General features: G+C 47.0%; 3 protein-coding genes across 3 annotated transcripts; 2 read left to right on the top strand and 1 right to left on the bottom strand.

Moving 5' to 3' along the window:
- Window positions 1–3745: 3745 nt before the first annotated feature.
- On the top strand, window positions 3746–8328 carry LOC119322899 (L-aspartate oxidase, chloroplastic-like). Its single transcript, XM_037596440.1, has 8 exons — window positions 3746–4147; window positions 4301–4426; window positions 4902–5256; window positions 5359–5601; window positions 6260–6316; window positions 6462–6542; window positions 6749–6810; window positions 6991–8328. The coding sequence occupies exons 2-8, from the start codon at window positions 4314–4316 to the stop codon at window positions 8003–8005; spliced, it is 1926 nt and encodes a 641-aa protein (XP_037452337.1). The 5' UTR covers window positions 3746–4147; window positions 4301–4313; the 3' UTR covers window positions 8006–8328.
- A 1400-nt stretch (window positions 8329–9728) lies between these two features.
- Window positions 9729–15391, bottom strand: LOC119320889 (protein Rf1, mitochondrial-like). The gene is made up of 3 exons (XM_037594801.1): window positions 15246–15391; window positions 14820–15068; window positions 9729–10890 (listed from the first exon to the last, which is right to left on the bottom strand). The coding sequence occupies exons 1-3, from the start codon at window positions 15389–15391 to the stop codon at window positions 9729–9731; spliced, it is 1557 nt and encodes a 518-aa protein (XP_037450698.1).
- Window positions 15392–18102: 2711 nt separating this feature from the next.
- Window positions 18103–19354, top strand: LOC119320074. The gene has a single exon (XM_037594208.1). It carries the CDS (start codon window positions 18205–18207, stop codon window positions 18991–18993), a length of 789 nt encoding a protein of 262 aa, XP_037450105.1. The 5' UTR covers window positions 18103–18204; the 3' UTR covers window positions 18994–19354.
- The last annotated feature ends 6210 nt before the right edge of the window (window positions 19355–25564 follow it).

The following is a 25564-nucleotide window of genomic DNA, read 5'->3' as shown; positions in this document are numbered from 1 at the left end:
TGGGAGGATTATATTTAAACCACTTCTCCTTAGGGAGATCAACATGAGTAGCAAAAGATTCACAGAAAGAAGCTACTATCTCAGAGTCAAGTCCATATTTAGTGCTAAATCCACGAAAAGCATCGGTATCCATAAAAGACTTAACACAATCAAACTTAGGTGTCATACCTGACTCCTTACCATCATCGGAACCCCAATCTTCAGAGTTGCGTTTAATTCTTTCCAATAAGTCCCACTTGAATTCAATAGTCTTCAGCATATAAGAACCAGCACAAGAAATATCAAGCATGGTGCGATCATTGAGGGAAACCCGAGCATAAATTTTTTGAATAATCATTTCTCTTGAGAGCTCGTGATTGGGGCATGAATATAACATTGACTTAAGCCTCCCCCAAGCTTGAGCGATGCTTTCTCCTTCGCGAGGCCAGAAATTATATATGTAATTACGATCACAATGAACAAGATGCATAGGATAAAACTTCTGGTGAAATTCCAATTTCAATCGTTTATAGTCCCAAGATCCCGTATCATCACATAGCCTATACCATGTCAATGCATCTCCCTTCAAAGATAGAGGGAAGACCTTCCTCTTAACAACATCATCGGGTATACCTGCAAGCTTAAATAATCCACAAACTTCATCCACATAGATAAGGTGTAAATCGGGATGCAATGTTCCATCTCCTGCAAAGGGATTAGCTAGCAGTTTCTCTATCATACCCGAAGGAATTTCAAAGTAAAATTTTTTAGTAGATTCGGTAGGTTGAGGAGCAACTCGTTGCTCTACTGGTCGGGGCGAAGATGCCCCGAACAAGCCCCTCAAAGGATTAGTTTCCATAGTAATAAGTGACAGAAAATTTCAGCACACTATATAAATGTTTCCTTACCAAGTTCCACTCACCAAAGGCGCTTCACTTCCCGGCAACGGCGCCAGAAAAGAGTCTTGATGACCCACAAGTATAGGGGATCTATCATAGTCCTTTCGATAAGTAAGAGTGTCGAACCCAACGAGGAGCAGAAGGAAATGACAAGCGGTTTTCAGCAAGGTATTCTCTGCAAGCACTGAAATTGTAGGTAATAGATAGTTTTGTGATAAGATAATTTGTAACGGGTAACAAGCAATGAAAGTAAATAAAGTGCAGCAACGTGGCTCAATCCTTTTTGTAGCAAAGGACAAGCCTAGACAATTTTTTATAATGTGAAAAGCGCTCCCGAGGACACATGGGAATTATCGTCAAGCCAGTTTCATCACGCTCATATGATTCGCGTTCGGTACTTTGATAATTTGATATGTGGGTGGACCAGTGCTTGGGTACTGCCATTTTTTGGACAAGCATCCCACTTATGATTAACCCCTATTGCAAGCATCCGCAACTACAAAAGAAGTATTAAGGTAAACCTAACAATAGCATGAAATCAGCCCCTTACGAAGCAACGCATAAACTAGGGTTTAAGCTTCTGTCACTCTAGCAACCCATCATCTACTTATTACTTCTCAATGCCTTCCTCTAGGCCCAAATAATGGTGAAGTGTCATGTAGTCGACGTTCACATAACACCAAGGAGAGACAACATACATCTCATCAAAATATCGAACGAATACCAAATTCACATGACTACTAATAGCAAGACTTCACCCATGTCCTCAGGAACAAACGTAACTACTCACAAAGCATATTCATGTTTATGATCAGAGGAGTATTAATACGCATTAAGGATCTGAACATATGATCTTCCACCAGATAAACCAATTAGCATCAACTACAAGGAGTAATCAACACTACTAGCAACCCACAGGTATCAATTTGTGGTTTTGATACAAGATTGGATACCAGAGATGAACTAGGGTTTGAGAGGAGATGGTGCTGGTGAAGATGTTGATGGAGATTGACCCCCTCCCGATGAGAGGATCGTTGGTGATGACGATGGTGATGATTTCCCCCTCCCGAAGGGAAGTTTCCCCGGCAGAACAGCTCCGCAGGAGCCCTAGATTGGTTCCGCCAAGGTTCCGCCTCGTGGCGGCGGAGTTTCGTCCCATAAGCTTGCTTATGATTTTTTTTCCAGGGTAAAAGCCTTCATATAGCAGAAGATGGGCACCGGAGGGCCACCAGGGGGCCCATGAGGCAGGGGGGCGCCCCCCCCCACCCTCGTGGCCAGGGTGTGGGCCCCCTCTGGTACTTTTTTCGCTCAATAATTCTTATTAATTCCAAAAATGACTTTCGTGGAGTTTCAGAACTTTTGGAGCTGTGCAGAATAGGTTTCCAATATTTGCTCCTTTTCCAGCCAGAATTCCTGCTGCCGGCATTCTCCCTCTTCATGATAAACCTTGTAAAATAAGAGAGAATAGCCATAAGTATTGTGGCATAACGTGTAATAACAGCCCATAATGCAATAAATATCGATATAAAAGCATGATGCAAAATGGACGTATCAAAACCTTAGCCAGCACGGCCTCGTCCAAGCCGCCGTCGCCGCGGCCAGCACCGGCTCGTCGGCGTTTCCTCGGATGGTGCTGCCCGACTCGCCCCGCGCGTCGGCTTGCAACCCGATCCCCGGCTTCCACGTCTACCCGCAGGCCTCCCGCCTCTCCAGGGAGTGCTCGCCCAACGTGAGCGTGGTCGCGCCTTCCACGCCCGCGCCCATCGCCTGGACAATTGAGATGCGGCCACCAATGCCTTGATCGCAAGCGTGGACGGCATGATGAATAAGAAGGAGTCACGGGAGGAGGAGCGTCGGCGTTTCAAGGCGGAGCAAATTGACGCTTTCATGGAGATCCAAAGGAGGAGGCTTGAGCTGGATGCCGAGAAGCAAGCCAAGATGTTCGAGTTAGAGGCGGAGAAGCAAGCCAAGATGCTAGAGGTCGAGGCCGCCAACGCCAAGACCAAGGCGAAAGAAGTGGCTCTCGCGAGCATGATGACCGGGGTGGAGATCATGAAGGTGGATCTCAACACCGTGTCGCCAAGGAAGAGGCCGTGGTTCGAGAAGATGCAGGCCGACAACCTCAAGTTCGACGACGAGTGAGCTATGGCGGCGAGCGCCATCTTTTTTGTATGCCGGCATGACCACGGGAGCCACGATGGCGTGGTCGAACTCAAGTCCCACCCTTTTTTGTGTGCTAGCATGTGTGCCGGCCGGCTGGCGAGTGCGCCAGCATGAACTGTGGTGATATTTTCTGAAGCCGGCATTATATGCCGCGCTGGCATGGTGCCGTCATGAGACATGGGCGCTGGCATGATCGCCCATGAGCCTTTTTTGAAAAGTTGAATGCGGACATGAAATGAGTCGGCGCGTTGGGCGCACTGCCGACCCAAATGCAAAACTGGACGAACGCCGGGCGGACGGCCGACCCAAACGGACAAAAGCGGACAAATGCGCCGTCCGTTTCGGTCGGCCCGTTGGAGTTGCTCTTAATCTTTACTTAAACAGTCTTTTTTAGGGCTAAAAGCTGCTTAAACAGCTTTTTTTTCGAGGGTCTGCTGCTTAAACAGTTTTTTTTTGAGACATGCTGCTTAAACAGTCTTTTTTTTTTTTTGAGTGCTTGCTGCTTAAACAGTCTTTTTTTTTTGAGAAAGTGCTGCTTAAACAGTCAGAACAGCGATTTTGTCCGCACCCACCCATCTCTTCTTGGCTGGGCCTGCGACGCAGCGGGCTGGTGGAGGAGGAAGAGGAGGGGTGGAAAAGCGCACCGCTGGGCCCCGCGCCACCGACCCGAGACTCCAAAGTGGAAAGTATGGATCGATCGGGACAGCAGCAGAAAGAAGAGAGAATCGAATCCGCACGACGCCGGCGGCGGCGATGAGACCACCACGATGTGCCTCCCTCGGGGTGGGTGCGGGAATTTTCCTCGCCTTTCCCTTCCCTTTTCGTTCAATTCTTTCCCTTTCCCCCTCCCTCCCCTGTCTCTCCCTCTCGCCCGCGCTGCTGTTTCCCTCTCCTCCGCACGCGCAAGCGCTGCCGCTCTCTCCCACCTCCGCCTCTCCGCCCCGTCCGCCCCACTCCTTGGGAGGCCCAAAGGGCGTGCCCGCCGCGCTCAACTCCCACCCCGCCAAGCGCCAGCACCTCCTTCTCCCCTGCCATTGGGAGCACCAGCGTCGGCAGCCGCCCCTGTTCCTCCCCCCCACCAACTGCGCGATCAGATCTTTCTAGAGGTACGTTTTTTAATGGCACAAATGGCTCCCTAGATCTTCTGGAATTCCCCTTTTTTTATTATTGCTGCCATGCCAAGATCTCGTGGGTTCTCCGTGGTTCTTTACTGACCAGACCAATCTCTGCGCCTCCTATTTTTTTTTTTGTCTGTGCAGAGCCGGCGCCGGGATGGCCAAACTAATGGGCGGCTCTGCTGGCTTCCATGTGCAGGGGGCACACATGCAGGCGTCTCGCCCGCCCTCTCTCTCCTTCAGAACGTGCGCCCAGCTCGAGATCTCCAGGTGAAGTTGCAGCTCTCTTTCTCACTGCATGTTTCAACAAATGGCTTGTGAAGCTAAGCCAGTCACAAATGTTTCTGTAAGTAGTACTCCCTCCGTAAAGAAATATAAGAGCGTTTAGATCACTAAAGTAGTGATCTAAACACTCTCATATTTGTTTACAGAGGGAGTAATACAGTAATAAATACGTAATAAGCAGGTCCATGGCCTGCCGTCGTCTAAATTCTGTAAAGTATATAGGACCTGGGATCATTCAGTTTGGTGAGATATTCACTTTCTTAATTCCTCATCTTTCTTTTCCGCTGAATTTTTAAAGGCAATATTAAATTCTCTAGTGGATCCATCTAAGAAATTGGAAACCTGTTAAAACCTACCAGTTGGTTGCTATTGGTTACTTAAATCGCAAGCTTTGGTGATAAATCCTGAAATGCCGGTCTTCATTGTTTAAGCTGCTGACACCATGTTGGTTATGCTACAGATTTTGCACTATCCCTCGTTTCATGGGCGTGAAGGCTGTCAGTGCTTCCCAACAGCATATTAGGCACAGGTTCAGCTCCATCAGAGCCTCTGCCCTCCCACGCATGCAGGATGACACCACGAGATACTTCGATTTCGTGGTTATCGGCAGTGGTGTCGCTGGCCTAAGGTATGCCCTGGAAGTCTCGAAGCACGGCTCTGTTGCTATCATCACCAAAGCAGAGCCTCATGAGAGCAACACCAACTATGCGCAAGGCGGCGTCAGTGCCGTTCTGTGCCCCAAGGATTCTGTAGAAAGCCATATGCAAGACACAATTGTTGCAGGGGCTCATCTCTGCGATGAGGAGACCGTCAGGGTAAGTTTAGCCTCCGTCACAAGCGCTGTGGTTGCTTCTAGTGGATCCTTTCCTGTTATTGGTTCATAACTCTTGGTTGCTAACACCTGTGTTGTCTTCCAGATAGTATGCACAGAAGGTCCTGAGCGTGTCAAGGAGCTAATAGCCATGGGTGCTTCATTTGACCATGGTGAAGATGGCAGGCTGCACCTTGCAAGGGAAGGTGGACATTCTCACAACAGAATCGTCCATTCTGCTGATATGACTGGAAAAGAGATTGAAAGAGCTCTGCTTCAAGCGGTTGAAAATGATGAGAACATATCGGTGTTCGGCCACCACTTCGCCATTGATCTGTTGACCTGTCAGGTTGGTATTTGTGGTTTGTATGACAATCATTTGCTGATTTGATGTGTTGCCTCTTTTCGCATTTCCAAACCTTGTGTACTCTAAAGTTCTGTACAAGTCCTCAAGTTGACTGGATGCGAATTTTTGGGGATTGGTCATTTACCATTTATGGCTGAATAGAGCTATTCCCACCTTTTTCCTCAGTACTTAACAAGCAACAAAATCATGGAATGAAATAGTTAGTAGCTAAAAGAAGACTGAAGAGTCTTGTCGTTAAACTGTTCTGTTTACAGGAAACAGACTAGAAAGTGATAAGGCACCAATGATAGGTGTCCTGATGTTGTCGGCTTCCAAATGTTTGTTGATAGTGACCTCTTAAAAATGCAACCTTTAAATGTTTCAGTTAGTGCTAAATTTGCAGGTCACTTTTTTCTATTTTTACACGTGCTGGACTTTTGATTGACAAGCTGGACCTAATTTTTGCTATTATTTCCACTTTTGATTCCTTTGGTTTCAAACACATCCAACTTCATGGATTTTGTTACTCGAGTTACCCTAGGAGCCAAATAACAATTCATGTTCCATAAATGTGTGTGCTATATGTACCATGCCCAACTCGCACCTCCTATTAGAGTTTCCACACAAAGCACAGTGATTAAAATGGAGTGTTTTACTGCAGAATAATGGTGAAATCTTTTGTTACGGAGTGGATTCATTGGATACCAAAGCTCAAAAGGTACATCAACTGTATTCTTACATCCAACCTAGTATCTTTGTCTTCTACTCTTATATTGTTTATCATTTTCAATTTACTCACTTTTTCTACCAAAGATTACTTCCATTTATATCACTTGGGTCTTATCATCTTTCTTTGTATCCAGGTAGTCCGTTTCATCTCAAAAGTAACATTGCTTGCGTCCGGAGGAGCTGGCCATATATATCCCACAACAACCAATCCACCGGTATTTCAAGCACCCAGTCTTCGTTATCTTTTAATATGTTGGATTCTTTTATGCATGTTTGTTTATCTTTTGTCTCACATTACACCATATGTTTTGAATGCCGTATTAAAAGATAATTGTGACACGTCCTATGATTTGTCTTTCATATGAAATAGGTATCAAATGCTCATAACTCTCCTAATACTCATTAAATTTCAATGTTTCAGGTGGCTACTGGGGATGGAATTGCAATGTGCCATCGCGCTCAGGCTGTGATATCCAATATGGAGTGAGTTTTCCTTTACTCTAAGATATATTTAATCCCTTGTTCACTGAAGTACTCACTCATGCTTCCCTGATTAATGTTGATCTCAGTTCCTTTAATTTTTCCTTACTCAGTTTTGCAACTTTTGCTTGTATCCAAAATTCTGGAGTTACATACTAAAACATCATTATTTCGCAATGACAGGTTTGTGCAGTTCCATCCAACTGCACTATCAGACGAAGGCCTTCCAATAAAGCCAGCTAAAATAAGAGATAATGCATTTCTTGTAACAGAAGCAGTCAGAGGAGATGGAGGAATTCTTTACAACCAATCCATGGAGAGATTTATGCCTTTATACGACGACCGTGCCGAGTTGGCACCGAGGGATGTGGTTGCAAGAAGCATAGATGATCAACTGAAGAAACGTGGAGAGAAGTATGTTCTCTTGGACATCAGCCACAAGCCAAGGGAGAAAATTCTTGCTCATTTTCCGAACATTGCAGCTGAATGCCTGCGGCACGGTCTGGACATCACACAGCAGCCCATACCTGTCGTCCCTGCAGCTCATTACATGTGCGGTGGTGTTCGGGCTGGGTTGCAAGGGGAGACGAGTGTGAAAGGCTTGTATGTCGCTGGTGAGGTTGCTTGCACTGGATTGCATGGTGCTAATCGTCTTGCAAGCAACTCATTGCTGGAAGCATTGGTATTCGCTCAGAGAGCCGTGCAGCCCTCTATCGACCACATGGTGGATGCGGATGCTGACCCTTGTCTCGCGGAGAAATGGGCACGCCCTATGCTCTCTGTCTCCATTAAGGACAGTGCACTGTCTGACATCATTGAGAGGACAAAGAAGACCAGGATGGAGCTGCAATCCATAATGTGGGAGTACGTCGGTATAGTGCGGTCAACGAACCGGCTGAAGAATGCAGAATGGAAGATTGGTGATCTAGAGTCAGAGTGGGAGGAATTCTTATTCAGGAGGGGCTGGAAGCCTGCCACAGTGGGGATAGAGGCCTGCGAAATGAGGAACCTCTTCTGCTGCGCAAAGCTGGTTGTGAAGAGCGCGCTTGCGAGGCGGGAGAGCCGTGGCCTGCACTTCACTGAGGACTTCCCTTACCTGGAGGAGAGCAAGAGGAAGCCTACAGTGATCTTCCCTACTGCTATCCAAGAGCTAACATGGAGTTCAAAGCCATTGCAGAGGCAGCTGCAGTGCAAATAGTTGCCACGCCCATATCATGGAGTTTTGGGGCATGAAGATTCATTAATTTATTAAAATTACTGAATTAGGCTGAAGTAGCCTTTTAATCTTGCAGTATACTAATCCAGCAAAGCTGGAGTTGTAATTGATTCTTCAGTTATAATTAGTCTGAAGTAGCCTGGTGTATCAATGTACTTGCTTATTTTACCATTCACATCAGCTTCAGGTGTTGTAACTTGTCAGGTGTGGTTGGGATCATGTTCTGATATCTCAGATGTATAGGACTGCAGATGATTTGTACTTCATTCCTACGCCCATTTAATAATACTCCCTAAATATAAGCAGCTAATATGTATATAGACGTATTCAAACTTGATACTGGTTGCTAATATGTATATAGACATATAAGCAGCTAACATGTATACAGACGCCCATTTAATAATACTCCCATTCAAACTTGATACTGGCTGCTAATATGTATATAGACGTATTTTAGAGTTTAGATTCACTCATTTTGCTCTGTATGTAGTCCGTATTGGAATATTTAAAAAGGCTTATATTTAGGAACAGAGGGAGTATAAAACTATTGAAGTTGCTTAAGACCGTGTTTATCCAAAACATAGTACACTCTTGAACGACTAGGAGTACTTCAATAATATATCATTACTGGAATATGCTAGCAGCTGCTGATGATGACAAATGAAATCAAGAATATGCTAGCACCTGCAATACAAATAAAATAAATAATTCAGCATCGATACCTCCTTGCAGAGATTGAAGAACTTGACAAGTCACGCGATGTGATGTCGGGAAAGCAAAGGTTATTTCATGCAAACAGAAAAGAAAACTCTGAAAAGCTTATGACATTTTAGGAACAGTCTGTATTAAACAACCACACTTGGAAGCCCTGAAAACCTATTTAAGCATCGTGAAAGAAAACAGGTGATAAAGGATGTCCATTCATATAGCTGGCATAAGGAATAAATATAGAACTAATAAAAAAGCAACTCCAGGATAAAATGGCATATCCCTTCTACTTTTTGTCCTCTTCTTTGCTTTGTTGCTACAAGTACCCAGCCATCGACTGGTCATTTGCCTAATTATTGGCATGTCGACTGGTCATGTTGTCCTCAGTGCTCAGAGCCAGTCAGGTTTTTAACAGCGAATGCAAAACACATGCGGGAAGTATGCCAAACTTGAACTGAAATGATACATACAGGCATAAGCACTAATACGGTATCATCATCACAGCCAGGTGCTACCAGGAAGCACTCAGCTAATAATATCTTCATAGTAACAATTTGGCGCAATACTAAAGCTTCATGCTCAATGGTCAATTGTAGTGTTGGACTTCAGAAATCATTTAGGGCAGGAAAGTGAAATTGTTCTGTTCTCTATCCCTTCGAAAGAATGACCATGAGAGAATAACCATGGTAAGTAACGAGTATTTAGCACCAAGTACTCTAAATGTGTCTTTTATCTTGACAACTAAGCAATATCCGTCGATCATTTAAGTAAATGTAACAAGATCAGGCCTCACCAGTACTTGTGACCATGTCAAAGATATTGTGTTCTTCAATTACCCTTCTGCGGCCTATGACGAATGTCCTTGTTCTTCATTTCAGTAATCAATTCCTTCGCTTTCATGGAGTCACCGTGATTCAAATAACCCTCAATCATGCACATGTAAACAGTTGTATCACGTGGTACTCCCATATCGATCATCTCATTGAATTTTCCGTGTTCAATAATTACCCTTCTGCGGCCTATTTGGAATATCCTTGTTCTTCATTTTGGTAATAAAATCCTTGGCTTTCACTGAATCACCATTTTTAAAATAACCCTCAACTATGCACATGTAAACTTCTGTGTCAACTGGTACTCCCATATCAATCATCTCACGGAATTTTTCCATCGCATCATCCATCCTGCCCATCTTGCAAAATGCAGATATCACAGTTAAATAAGTGAATTCACTAGGCTTCACCCCCTGCTTCAACATATCTTCGAAGAAAAGCAGGGCCACATCCATCATTCCATGCTTAGCATATGCATTAATCAGTATGTTGAAACAATGGAGGTTGGGTACAACTCCATCTCTTGCCATCCGCTCACAGAGATCAATCATATCAATGAGGGATCCTTCTTTAGCGTACCCATGGAGCAAAATAGAGTATGAGATGACATCAGGTTTTCGTCCGTTCACGGCCATAGAATAAAATATTTTCTCAGCTTCTTTGGTTTTTCCATGCTTGCAAAGGCAGGTCATGAGTGAGTTGTAGGTAACAACGCTTGGCATAACACCTTGACTTCTCATCACTTTCAACAACCTAGCGACTTCTTTCAACTGTCCCAAAGTTGAATATCCTTGGATCAAGCTATTATATGTCACAGCATCTGGTTGGGCACCATTATGAACCATTGATCGAAGAACCACCTCTGCCTTGTCCATTGCTCTTGCTTTGCATAGCGCATTGATAATGGAGCTATATGTCACCTCAGCAGGCACAATCCCCTGTCGTATCATTTCTTGGAATAGATCGCATGCTTTGCTTACTTCACCCTCCTTAAAGAAGCCATCAATTACCATGTTGTATGACATCACGTCGGGGGAGTGGTCAGTGCCTTTTTTGGCCATCATCTGGAGCAGATCAAGCGCAAGCTGGCTCCTCCCATTGTCGCAGAAGCTCTTGAGAATCACTGAGTAGGAGATGACATTAGGCAGGTCGTTGGGCATCTTATGGAGCAGCACGTTCAGAGCCTCCTCTGTGCGCTTCATGTCACAGAGGCACTTGAACAAGCTGCTGTAGGTAATGATGTTCGTCGGGATGCCTGTCTTGAGGAGGCGGCCGAAGAAGGCAAGCCCTAGGTCTGGGCGGCATGCTCGGTGGCAACACTCAATCACTCTCCTCAATTAACCACTAGCTTGTTTTCCCAGGTCCTACTTCACGGGATCTCCGATCACATAGGTTGCGTTACCACCATGGCAACTCATGTGGGTCTCATACCCATCTCCCTTGATGAGTTATCTATCACAACACGCGACAACCCTTTTGTAAAGGGATCTGCCAGATTCTTAGCCGTTTGGACATACTCCAACGCTATCAGTCCGGAGTTTCTTAGTTTTCTGACAGCTTTTAGTCTCATTCTTATGTGTTTGTTGAACTTCATGTTGTCCTTTGAACTCTTCACCTTAGTGATGACAGTCTGATTGTCACAGTTCATAAGAGATAGCCGGAACCGGTTTATCAACCAATGGCAAGTCCATCAAAAGATCTCGAAGCCATCCTGCTTCGACACCAAATGTGTCCAATGTTGTTAATTCTGCTTCCATTGTAGATCTCGTTAAGATCGTTTGCTTGCAAGACTTCCAGGAAACAGTGCCACCTCCAAGAGTAAACATATACCCAGTTGTGTCCTTCATCTCATCAGCATCAGAGATCCAATTCGCGTCACTATACCCTTCAAGTACCGACGGGTATCCAGTATAGTGAAGTCCATAGTTCATAGTACCCTTCAGATAGCGCATAACTCTTTCAACATCACGCCAATGCACATCACCCGGTTTTGAAACAAAACCGACTCAGTTTGCTCACAACAAAGGCGATGTCAGGCCTCGTAGCGCTCGCTAGGTACATAAGTGAACCAATGATTTGAGAGTATCTTAATTGATCTATAGCCGTGCCTTTGGACTTTTGAATCAACACGCTAGGATCATATGGTGTTTGAGATGGCGTGCAGTCCGCATATCCAAAACGACTCAACACCATCTCAACATAATTGGATTGCAGAAGTGTAATCCCACCTTCATTATCTCTGAGTAGATTGATGTTCAAGATAACATCAGCCACACCAACGTCTTTCATCTCAAATTTCTGAGATAGAAACGACTTGACCTCCTCAATGACTTTGAGGTTGGTTCCGAATAACAGTATGCCATCAACATACAAGAAGAGTATAACTCCTTCGCCCCCACCATGGTGATAGTATACACATTTGTCAGCTTCATTAACAATGAAACCAACAGATGTCAGAATTGTATTAAACTTATCATGCCATTGCTTAGGTGCTTGTTTCAGGCCATACAAAGATTTTAGCAACCTACACACTTTTCCTTCCTGACCATCTATCACAAAGCCATCTGGCTGTTGCATGTAGATTTCCTCGTTTAGCTCTCCATTCATAAAATCCATCTTAACATCCATCTGGTGGACGAGAAGACCATGCGAGGCCGCCAACGAGAGTAATACTCGAATAGTGGTCAGTCTGGCCACAGGTGAATAAGTATCGAAGAAATCTTCCTCTTCTTTCTGATCATAGCCCTTGGCCACAAGCCTAGACTTGTACCTTTCAATCATACCATCGGGCCTAAGCTTCTTTTTGAACACCCATTTACAACCCAATGGTTTACAGCCATAGGGGCGTTCAGTGATTTCCCATGTCCCGTTAGCCATGATGGAGTCCATCTCGCTACGGACCGCTTCTTTCTAGTAGTCAGCATCCGGAGACGTATAAGCTTCTGAAATAGAAGTGGGAGTATCATCCACAAGGTATACAAGGAAATCATCACCAAAAGACTTTGTAGTCCTCTGTCTCTTGCCCCTACCAAGGGTTTCCTTGTCATCCTCCTCAGTATTTCCATCGTGTGTCTATTCATAATATCCCATCGGAATGGCAGGTTCAGGAGTCTCATCAGATTCTAGCCTAGAAGTGCTTTGCATATCTCTCATAGGAAAAATATCCTCAAAGAATGTAGCATCTTTAGACTCCATAATCGTACCGACCTTCACGTCAGGTACCTCAGATTTCAGTACCAGAAATCTATAGCCGATGCTATTCTTAGCGTAGCCCAAATTAATGCAGTCCACGGTCTTTGGTCCAAGCTTACGCTTTTTGGGGATTGGCACATTGACTTTCGCCAAGCAGCCCCAAGTACGTAAGTATGAGAGTGTCGTTCTTCTCTTTTCCCATTGTTCATAGGGAGTGATCTCATTGTCTTTTGTCGGAACTTTATTCAGGACATGACATGATGTCAATATAGCCTCCCCCACCATGCCTTAGATAAACCCGATGTATCTAACATGGCATTAACCAAATCTATTAGAGTACGATTTTTTCGTTCGGCAACCCCATTTGACTGAGGTGAATAGGGCGGCATCCTCTCATGAATAATTCCGTGTTCCGCACGGAAAGAATCAAACTCATTAGAGAAATACTCTCCACCACGATCTGACCGAACTCGTTTTTTTATTTTCAAGTTGATTCTCAACTTCTGCCTTATAGATTTTAAAGTAGTGTAGAGCCTCATATTTAGTATTTAAAAGATATACATAACAATATCTAGTAGAATCATCTATCAGTGTCATGAAGTATCTTTTTCCACCTTTACTCAATACACCATTCATCTCACAAAGATCAGAATGTATGAGTTCTAACGGCGTCAAATGTCTCTCCTCCGCAGCCTTATGGGGCTTGCGAGGTTACTTCGCTTGCACACACGAATGACACTTAGAACCTTTGGCTAAAGTGAAACTTGGGATTAAATTCAATTTTGCTAACCGCGTCATACTACCAAAACCAATGTGACAAAGACGTGAATGCCAAACTTCTATTTCATTAACACTCGAATGAATATTGTTCACAACTTTATTACAAAAATCAGCGGGAGAAAAGCGGAACAGACCTCCGCATTCATAACCTTTTCCAACAAACAGTTCATATTTTGTAACAACTACTTTCTTAGACTCGAATACCAATTTAAACCCTTCTCTACATAGAAGGGAACCACTAACGAGATTCTTCTTGATGGTGGGGACCAGTGGTAGTGCCAGGAATCCAATCATGTGTAGTTAATTGAATGTTGTGTAGTCAGATATATGCATTTATAAGATTTTTTGGCATGATTTCTACTTGATGCATGTAGTTTTTGCAAAAAGCTGTGTAGTCATTTGACTACCCAGCCCAAGTGTGGCTTCGCCACTGGCGGGGACATGCTGCACGTTCTTCAGTTGCACGATCCTTCCTAAAGTAAACTTCAGATCGACCGTGCCAACACCATGAATAGAAGCACTCGCGTCATTCCCCATCAGTACAGACCCGTTCCCCGTGGCCTGATAAGAAGAAAACAATGAAATGTCAGCACACACATGAATATTTGCACCTGTGTCAATCCACCAATTGGTAGACTGACAAACTGAAAATACCAGTAAACAAATTACCGTACCCAGATGGCCCACTCTCATCGTTGCTCACAATCATGTTGACAGTCTTGGAGTCCTGTCCTGGCTTCTTAAACTTGTTTGGGCACTTGGCAGCCCAATGTTCATATGAACCACAAGTGAAACAACCACCTTTCTTCTTATCTTTCTTGAAGGTCTTCTTGCCCTTCTTGTTAAACTCGGTATTCTGTTGGACACCAGTCTTCCCCTTAGGCTTGTGAGGGTTCAAGTTCTTCTGCACCACATTGGCAACAGAGGTCCCTTCGGTCCCTTTTCCTTGCGAGTCCTTTGCCCTTGAATTCTGCTCGACACTCAGATGACCAAGGACACCCTCAACTGAGAATTCACGCCTCTGATGTTTTAGAGTAGTGGCAAAGTTCCTCCGGGAATTGGGTAACTTAGCGATAATGCAACCCGCGACAAATTTGCCCGGCATCACACACTTGAGAAGCTCAAGCTCCTTAGCAATGCACTGTATCTCATGAGCCTGTTCCAATACAGAACAATTTTCGACCATTTTGTAATCGTGGAACTGCTCCATAATATACATCTCGCTTCCAACATCCGTTGCGCTGAATTTAGATTCGAGCGCCTCCCACAAGTCCTTGGCAACCCACATATGTAAGTATGCATCAACCAGCTTATCTCCGATCACGCTCAGAACACATCCAACAAAGACGGCGGTGGCCTCCCTGAACGCCTTCTCCTGTTCAGGAGTGATCGTTCCCGTGGGAGTAACACCGGCGACCCAGAACACATTCATCGCCGTGAGCCATAAGACGGTTTTAGTCTGCCAACGCTTAAAGTATGTTCCCATAAATGGGGCTGGTTTCAGTGCAGCAGCAAAACCATGGATCAAAAATTGCCTACACATATTAGGTTTTTGGATTGATGAGAAAGTAAGCAATTGTTCGATTAATTTAATCCAATAATAAATCATGAACATGACATAGGCAGTGCTAATGACATACTAAATTTTGATAATGTACGCACGTACTAGGCAGATAGTAGAAACATCTACGCAAACCACTAGTACTGCAAACATGAAAGTAAACAGGAGCGGGGTAAATGTGTTATATCCTCCAGTAGGCCAGTCGGCCGTAGCAGCAGCGGAGGCGTCGGCCTCATCGGCGATCCTCTTGTCAGCAGCGGCCTTCTCGGCAGCCGCGCGATCGGCGTCAATGCTCATGGTGAAGACGAAGGTGACGCGGAAGTAGTCAACGCAGATGAAGTAGTTGAACAGAGGCGAGCAGTCGCATAGGAGACGCTCCCCAAAAACCTAATCGCCTCTCTCCCGTACAGGAGCAGGAGAAGCGGGGTTTCGGAGGCCTGCTCTCCCGTCAGCCGTGTACGCGGTAGACGGGATGGGATCACCTAGGGCAGCAACAGTGAAAGGAACGACCAGGGAGCAGTGGAGGTGTGAAGCGTTGTGTTTTTGGCTGAGCTACGATGCCTCATATATATAGCCAGTCGGGTAGGAGAACGGTCCAGCAATAAAACCGTTTAATTACATAAACGTATTTATTATGGACGTTTCCATTTCTGCAATGAATATGACGTCTCATATTCATTTTGTGTCTGTAATGGACTCTTCAATTTTGACCGGTAAAACATTGCATCGGCTTGTTCCCTTAACCCGCGGCGTGCGCGTGCGTCGTGGCGAGGCAGGCGGCAGAGGAGGAGGAGCGCGCGTGTGGAACACCTCTCCTTCCTTGACCAACTCATACTAGTGGCAGAAGAGCTCACCTTATAAGTTGATGTACATCTCTCTCAACTAGCCATGTGGGACTAAATTTCCCACCACTCCCTTGGCAGCATGGGCCCTTAGGGATTTTTCTGAAATTGTTAAGTGGGCCATTAGCCCAACTAATATTCAGCAAATACTTCCGACGACATCCTTCTTCAAGATGAAGTAGTCATCATAGACCCATAAACCATTGTAGAGGCGAACAACACTCGATGTCACTTGATTGATCCCTTGTAACAAAACATGTTACCCCACATGTTGTGTGTCTGCAAGAACCGCCTTTATCATCGCCGTTTCATTCTCATATTCGTCTTCACCTGATAAGGACGAATACATGAGGTTCCCGTAGAAGTACTCCGTGTCCGGATGCATCGTGTTTGCTTCAAAGTAAGGACAAAGAAGTCAATTTTTTTGTCTATGACATTCGGCCGAACACTTGTTGGGCATGGTGTCCTCCATGAACGACATCTGAAGTGGCAGAAGGTATATGGACGACTGTCGGGTCAAGGGTGGTTCCACAGTGTTGCTGGTCTAACGGTGGAGGTCCGTCAAGGCCTCGGCGGTGGCGCAGCGATGACGTTGGATCTGGGAGGTAGCGGATCCAGAGAAGGAATGAGGGACGGAGCGAGGAAAACAAAGGGTCTGGGTTGGGTTTTTGAGGCTTCCCCAATTTCGTTGCAGATCGTCTGGAAAATAAATAGATGAATTTGAGAGAAGCGGAGCTAGCTCGCCAGATTTTGTTGAACTTAGCTCAGATAAATGGTATATAAACTGCAATGCACATAAAGAAACATTAAATAAAATATAAAAAAGACAAGAAAAAAGGACCCCAATAACTGACGAATGTCAGTTAAGAAGGGTTGGCATTTGCAGGCGAATTTCATCTTTGTTTTTAGTCATAATAGAGGGATGACAACTTCTTTAGAATATAGTATGTCGGTTCCTTACAGAGAAGGCAAATTTTGTTTGTAAACTGGGACTGTTTGATCTCGATCAAACAGCTATGAGGGGAGTCACTGGAACTGCCAGAAATTTGACGTTCACCGATATCATTATCGAAAACAAAATTGATTTGTCAGACTGCGAATAGTACCAATATGGCAATGCGTTACTGTTTATATCCCAGCTTTGAATTTGGCAATGTTCATAGTTTGGCTTATCTGCACCTTTTTACTATGAAGGTATGTAGTATGATATACTTATTTTGTTTTAATTTTTTCCTTTCCGGTTCCACTACCGCTGCAGATTAGAACCTGACAACGCCACAAAAAAAGCAAGAAATGGTGAACCGATCAATTCAAAGCACCCCCGCCGCTTTGCACGGCTAACAGAAGTTGGCACCGAGCAAAAGCAAAAGCAATCTTGATTTCGACACAAGTAGGGGGGTCTGAACTGTCTTCTATATATCACTTTTCTGTTCATCCCCTGATCCGATGAGGTGCCAAAGCGGTTTCCACTTGTCCTCGCTCCACCTCCCCGCGTGCGTCGCGATCCTCGGCCGTCGGCTGCGCGCTCGGTGCTTCAGAATTCGGTTCCCGGAACGTAATTTTGGACTATGTAGTGTAGTGCACCTCGCATGGCGGCCCCCCTTGCCTAGCACGCCCGATCAGCAAGACTTTTTTTTTTTTGGTGTGTGTGTGTGTTAAAAAAACGCTTGTTTTTGCAGCCCCGTCTAGAAGCGTGGTGGATCCGGGGAAGGAAATGGTTTCTGTGGGGACGAGCGAACGGGAGGGAAGTTCCTCGGCTGTTCGTGGCAAACAGAGGAACGTGAATAATCCACGGAAAGAAAAGAGAAGAAGAATCGAAGCGGGGATGCCGTTGAGGCGCAGCCAGCCGGCCGTCGGGACCGGACGAGGCAAGCCCAAGGAGAACGATCGACGACCACGGACGGGCATAGTAAAAGACCGCGTCGTTGTCGATCGGGGCCACGGCCTGCGCGCCTACGCCACCGGTGCCGTGGCCCCGCGTGCCGCGTCCGTGCGTGGCCAGCACCAGCGGCTTCCCTTCCAAGCAACCGAATCCATCCAAGCACGGCTCGGCCTCGCTTTCCCTTGCTCCTCACGCCCACGCCCCCGGACGCGTCGCCCCTCCTCCCCACGCGCATTCGCCTCTCCTTTATAAACGCGGGCCACGCCGCCCGCCACACACCAGTCACACTCACACGGGTTCAGACACATCGCCTCGCCTCGGCCCGCTGTTCGCCGCCACCAGCTAGCTAGTCCAGCGCCACCGCCAGGCAGCCCACGGCCGCAGCAATGGCGCGTCTCGCCACCATCCTCAGCTTCGGGGACCACGCCGAGGAGGGCGCCGGCGCCTTCACGGAGCCGCAGGAGGACTACCAGCAAGAACACGACGACGACGACGACGCGGCGTCGGACGCCAGCGGCGACAGCTTCGAGTTCGCGTTCGCGCGGCCGCTGGCGCCGGCGGGCGGGGAGGCGCTGGCCGACGACCTCTTCGCGCACGGCCGCATCCTCCCGGCCTACCCGGTCTTCCACCGCCGCCAGGCCCACGACGACGACGCCTCGGCCTCGGCCACCTCCGCGACGGCGCCGCCCTCGCCGGACACGTACTGCGCGTGGGCGCCGCGGTCCGCGCCGGGGTCGCCCGCGCGCGAACCGGCCGCCTTCCCCAAGAGCGCGTCCACGGGCACGGGCGAGGCCGCGCGCCGCTTCCGCCTGCGCGACATCCTCGGCTCCGGCGGCCGCTCCCACAGCGACGGCAAGGAGAAGTTCCTCTTCCTCCAGCCGACTCCCGCCAAACCCAAGTCCAAGACGAGCGCATTATCCGCCGCGTCGGCTCCGGCCAACAAGAAGACTTCGCAGCAGAAGCAGGGCAAGAAGAAGGGCGCGGCCGCCGCTCCGACGGAGATGGACATGGCCACCGCGCACAGGCTCTTCTACAGCAAGCCCGGAGCCGCGGCCGGCCCCGGCGGCGAGAGGACGACGACGACGACGAAAAAGTCGTACCTGCCCTACCGGCCGGCCATCGTCGGCTTCTTCGCCACCGCGCACGCGCTGCGCCCCAAGCACCACCCCTACTAGCCATCACATCCCATCCCCTGCTCCGCTGCTGCCACGATAAATCTCATCAAATTAAATTAGTTCGTTAATTCGTTCTTTTGTCAGATTCCACGCTCCCGGAAAAAAAGAGATTCGGTCAAATCGCTGGTTCTCGTTGGTGTGTAAATATAAAATCGCGTGCTTTCTTGACCCTGAACTTGTCAATTTCCAGCTACGGCACGTACCCTATAGTTTACTGCCAATTGTGAATCCATCTGTCTTGTAAATTAGTCATCTAATTCACCCGAGACCAACAGTTTGGTGTAGATTAGTCATCAGTTAATACGAGTTGGTGAGTTTGGATAATCTACTGCTAGCAGTAAAAGAAACTGACCTTTCTGGACTCTGAACTCGTCAAATTTGGCGCTGCATTTCCGTGTCAGCTCCGCAGGGCTGTGCATGCGTCCGTCCGAGCTGATCCTGTCTCGCGGATTACCGCAGTTTGTTATTCCCGGACCAGTACAAGTTGGCGAGTTTGGATAATCCATTAGAAAATCCGAGCATTCTCGGTTGGAAAACAGCCATGGATTGACCGTTCTGGGTCAAAGGATTTGCGTTTGAGGGAGGAGATTCCGTTCCGTCCGAAGTAGGTGGCTGCGAGGAAATATTCCACGGGTTGCACGAGGGGAGTTGCCGGGGAGCTAGCTGGGCCCGACCCTACGTATGCGCGTGCTGGTTCTTTCCGTTTGTGTGCGTGATCATCTATCTATGTATGAAAACGCGGTCAAGGTTCGTTGTGAACGTGCACTTGTTTATCAACGGTATTGAAGAGCGCGGCGAAAGCCAGGTTCATGTTCTTCTTCTAGAACGTGGTACTTTTCCCGATTTGGGAACCCGAGAGGGCAGAGGACTGGGGAGTCGGAATCGACCGACCAGGCTGATTTGCTAGTCAGCACACGCGGAGCTAGGCTCGATTTGTCGTTGTAGAACCGTGATTATAATCTGTCGTGATAATATCATCGCATAATGAATGGTGTAATTCTGCTCCTGCATCACGTCTCACGTGGAATCAAGCTAGCAGCGGAACAGAGAACCAATCTGCGATTGAATGGTTATTAAGAAATGAGGTTGTGTCCTCGTCCTATCAGGGTTTAAGCCCTAGATTCACACATGTATCGGACGGATGAGCGTGTGTGTATGAAAGGTCTGCATTTCTATTGTGTTTCTTAAGAAACAAAAGGCTACCGGACCGGGTGCACTTGCTTTAGGCTGGCCAAGCAAAGCACTCTGCAGACTCGATGCTTCGGCTAGCAAGCACGTCCTCCCTCCAGGTTCATTAATCCCTTCAATAATTTTCCTCCCGCAAAAAAAAATAATAATTTTTTTTTGCGGGGGAATCCCTTCAATAATTAAACCTAAATTTCATCAAGCAATTGATTCACAACCTATGAATTACTCCCTCAGACCAAAAATACTTGTAGGAGAAATGGTTACAGTATATGCTAAAGGAACTATATTAGAGCATTAGTCCTCAAACCGCGTCTTCCACATCCGTGTATCTCATCTCCGATCCCTTATATTCATACTAAACCATACAACGTGGATAAAGAGTATGTAGATCATAAAGCAGACATATGATCGGACATAGAAATGCATAATCCATTCACCAAAAGATCACGAACGGATCCTCGAAAAATCGCCAAAGTTCACTTAATGCACATAAAGGACTTTTTAAGTTCAAATTACATCTAAAAACTTAAAATTAAGGTGGAGCAGACGGATCTTCACCACTTCCTCCCCGGCCCTTTCCCATTCCGTTTGACGGCGCTACTGTAGGCATCGGCGGTTGGTGGAGGATCGTGCGTTGTGGTCGTCGCCGTCGCAGGAGTCGGAGTCGGAGAGGATGATCAGCCCTTTGAGCCGTTGGACGGCCCTGTCCTGTTGCCGCTTGAGCTTTGCCAGCCGAGCCGCCTGCGACGCTGCCTCCTCCGCCTCACGCTCTGTCTGCTCAATGGCAAGCCGGAGCGCCTTGGCGTTCTTTCGACGGAGCTGCCGAGCGTCCGTCTCCATCGTCGTAAGTGACCGACGGTAGACCCAAGCGAGGAGCCGCTCGTCCTCGTTGGGCTCCGCTGGCAACCTGCGGCGGCGGCGCACAAACTGCTCCGTCACGTCCCTCTCCCTTGCCCGCTGCCAGTCACGACGGGCGGCGCACGCCTCCGATTCCGGCGTGTGCGTCCGGGCCAGAGGTGCGGGCACTAGCACCCACCCTGCCCGCATGGAGCAGCGGCCGGCGGGGGCAAGAGGCAGCGCAGACTGCGCACCCCTCGGGGAGCTTCTCGCGGGCCGGGAGGGGCCAGCTCCGGCATCCTCGCTGCGTCGACGGGCATGAGACGAGGCGGTTGATCTGGAACTGCCCTGCTTGTCCACCTTGGACCTCTCGAGGGCAATGCGGAGGGCCAGCTCCTCATCGACATCGAGGTCCAAGTCAGAGCGGCTGCCGGAGCTCGACATGGTCGTCGTAGTCGTCAGAGTGGATCGGAATCGAACCGGAGTAGCGGGAGAAGACGAGACGGTACAAGAGCAGAGTGAACTGAGTTAGGATTTCAGGATTGGATTTTTTTGTACTGATAGTGTGGGGTCAGGGTGGGCCAGGCTAACATGGCGGGCGTGCCTGAGCCGTCCCGTATCCTTCGTACATTTGGGCCGGATGTGAGGGGCGCCGGACAGCCCGGACGTTTGAGGCCGGTTTGAGACGTCCGTGCGCGTTGCCGCTCGGTGCCAGCTTCCCGTATTCATGCCACTTTAGAGCGCACCGCTCAACATTAAAGACAGCTCAGGACGGACGCGACCTCTCACCGCCTCTGTCATTGAAGTGGCTAGCCGGCCGAGGACGACGCCCGTGACGCGTCTACAGTGTCCGCGCCTGTTCAATGCCGGAGACGCATGACTGGACGGGATGGATATCTACCATGCACGTTCAATGCCGATGTCCGTCCATATGCTGCCATTAACCAGGCTCGGCGCCCGAGAAACCCACTTCGACACCACACATTGACGCACCCGGACGCCTCGCCTAACTAGAATCCGCTATATAAAGGCGGCCACACTCGGCTAACTCCACACCACAACACAAGCCCCTTCCTATCCTCCTCCCTTGCACTGTATCCGCCATGACTATAGGTGGCGAAGCTCCCTGGGAGAGCCTTTCCACAGAGATGAAGCACGTCGTGGCCGCCCTTGCCGCCGCCTGGCAGAGCCGCCATGCCACGCAGCTCGAGGCCGGCTTGCCGGTCAGCTCGCCCGAGGTCTCCGACGACGAGAACAAGACCATGATGAAGACGAGATCCGACGACACCGCTGTTGGGGAACGTAGTAATTTCAAAAATTTCCTACGTACACGCAAGATCATGATGATGGCATAGCAACGAGAGGAGAGAGTGTTGTCCACGTATTACCTCGTAGACCATAAGCGGAAGCGTTATGACAATGCGATTGATGTAGTCGTACGTCTTCACGATCCGACCGATCCAAGCACCGAACGTACGGCACCTCCGAGTTCAGCACACGTTCAGCTCGATGACGATCCCCGGGCTCCGATCCAGCAAAGCTTCGGGGAAGAGTTCCGTCAACACGACGGTGTGGTGACGATGATGATGTTCTACCGGCGCAGGGCTTCGCCTAAACTCTGCGATGATATGACCGAGGTGGAATATGGTGGAGGGGGGCACCGCACACGGCTAAGGAACAATCTGTAGATCAACTTGTGTGTGTGTCTAGAGGTGCCCCCCTGCCCCCGTATATAAAGGAGCAAGGGGGGAGGAGGCCGGCCCTAGGAGGGGGCGCGCCAAGGGGAGTCCTACTCCCATCAGGAGTAGGACTCCCTCCTTCCTTGTTGGAGTAGGAAAAGGGGGAAAGAGGGGGAGAGGAGGAAGGAAAAGGGGGCCGCACCCCTTGTCCAATTCGGACCAGAGGGGGGCTGCGCACCTCCTTCCTTTCGGCCTCTCTCCTCTATTCCCGTATGGCCCAATAAGGCCCATATACTCCCCGGTGAATTCCCGTAACTCTTCGGTACTCCGAAAAATACCCGAATCACTCGGAACCTTTTCGAACTCCGAATATAGTCGTCCAATATATCGATCTTTATGTCTCGACCATTTCGAGACTCCTCGTCATGTCCCCATCTCATCCAAGACTCCGAACTCCTTCGGTATATCAAAACTCATAAACTCATAATATAATTGTCATCGAAACCTTAAGCGTGCGGACCCTACGGGTTCGAGAACTATGTAGACATGACCTAGAACTATTCTCGGTCAATAACCAATAGCGGAACCTGGATGCTCATATTGGCTCCTACATATTCTACGAAGATCTTTATCGGTCAAACCGCATAACAACATACGTTGTTCCCTTTGTCATCAGTATGTTACTTGCCCGAGATTCGATCGTCGGTATCCAATACCTAGTTCAATCTCGTTACTGGCAAGTCTCTTTAATCGTTACGTAATGCATCATTCCATAACTAACTCATTAGCTACATTGCTTGCAAGGCTTATAGTAATGTGCATTACCGAGAGGGCCCAGAGATACCTCTCCGACAATCGGAGTGACAAAACCTAACCTCGAAATACGCCAACCCAACATGTACCTTTGGAGACTCCTGTAGTACTCCTTTATAATCACCCAGTTACGTTGTGACGTTTGGTAGCACCCAAAGTGTTCCTCCGGCAAACGGGAGTTGCATAATCTCATAGTTACAGGAACATGTATAAGTCATGAAGAAAGCAATAGCAACATACTAAACGATAAAGTGCTAGGCTAACGGAATGGGTCATGTCAATCACATCATTCTCCTAATGATGTGACCTCATTAATCAAATGACAACACATGTCTATGGTTAGGAAACAAAACCATCTTTGATTCATGAGCTAGTCAAGTAGAGGCATACTAGTGACTATATGTTTGTCTATATATTCACACATGTATCATGTTTCCGGTTAATACAATTCTAGCATGAATAATAAACATTTATCATGAAATAAGGAAATAAATAATAACTTTATTATTGCCTCTAGGGCATATTTCCTTCAGTCTCCCACTTACACTAGAGTCAATAATCTAGTTCACATCGCTATGTGATTTAACACCAATATTCACATCTGCATGTGATTAATACCCATAGTTCACATCATCATGTGATCAACACCCAAAAGGTTTACTAGAGTTAATAATCTAGTTCACATCGCTATATGATTAACACCCAAAGAGTACTAAGGTATGATCATGTTTTGCTCGTGAGAGAGGTTTAGTCAACGGGTCTGTCATATTACAGAGTCGTATGTATTTTGCAAATATTCTATGTCTACAATGCTTTGCACGGAGCTACTCTAGCTAATTGCTTCCACTTTCAATATGTATCCAGATTGAGACTTAGAGTCATCCGAATCAATGTAAAAGTTTGCATCGATGTAACTTTTACGACGAACTCTTTTATCACCTCCATAATCGAGAAACATCTCCTTATTCCACTAAGGATAATTTTGACCAATGTCCAGTGATCTACTCTTAGATCACTATTGTACTCCCTTGCCAAACCAGGGCAGAGTATATAATAGTTCTGGTCTATAGCATGGCATACTTTTATAGAACCTATGACTGATGCATAGGGAATGCCTTTCATTTTCTTTCTATTTTCTGCTGTGGTCGGGATTTGAGTCTTACTCAATTTCATACGTTGCAACACAGGCAAGAACTCTTTCTTTGATTGTTCCATTTTGAACTACTTCAAAAATTTATCAAGGTATGTACTCATTGAAAAACTTATCAAGCGTCTTGATCTATCTATATAGATCTTGATGCTCAATGTCTAAGCAGCTTCACCGAGGTCTTTCTTTAAAAGAAATCCTTTCAAACACTCCTTTATGCTTTGCAGAATAATTCTACATTATTTCCGATCAACAATATGTCATTCACATATACTTATCAGAAATGCTGTAGTGCTCCCACTCACTTTCTTGTAAATACAGGCTTCACCGTAAGTCTGTACAAAACTATATGCTTTGATCAACTTATCAAAGCGTATATTCCAACTCTGAGATGCTTGCACCAGTCCATTGATGAATCGCTGGAGCTTGCACATTTTGTTAGCACCTTTCGGATCGACAAAAACTTCTGGTTGTATCATATACAACTCTCCTTTAAGAAAACAATTAAGGAATGCAGTTTTGACATTCATTTGCCAGATTTCATAAAATGTGGCAATTGCTAACATGATTCAGACAGACTTAAGCATCGATACGAGTGAGAAAATCTCATCGTATTCAACACCTTGAACTTGTCGAAAACCTTTCGCAACAAGTCGAGCTTAGTAGATAGTAACCCTACTATCAGTGTCCATCTTCCTCTTGAAGATCCATTTATTTAACATGGCTTGCTGATCATTGAGCAAGTCAATCAAACTCCATACTTTGTTCTCATACATGGATCATATCTTAGATTTTACGGCCTCATGCCATTTCGCGGAATCTGGGCTCATCATCACTTCCTCATAGTTCGTAGGTTCATCATGGTCTAGTAACATGACTTCCAGAACATGATTACCGTACCACTCTG

This window comes from Triticum dicoccoides, chromosome 6B (genome assembly GCF_002162155.2).
Source record: "Triticum dicoccoides isolate Atlit2015 ecotype Zavitan chromosome 6B, WEW_v2.0, whole genome shotgun sequence".
NCBI lineage: Eukaryota > Viridiplantae > Streptophyta > Magnoliopsida > Poales > Poaceae > Triticum > Triticum dicoccoides.
The sequence above is the reverse complement of the archived record's forward strand: the minus strand, read 5'-3'. Positions and strand labels throughout refer to the sequence as shown.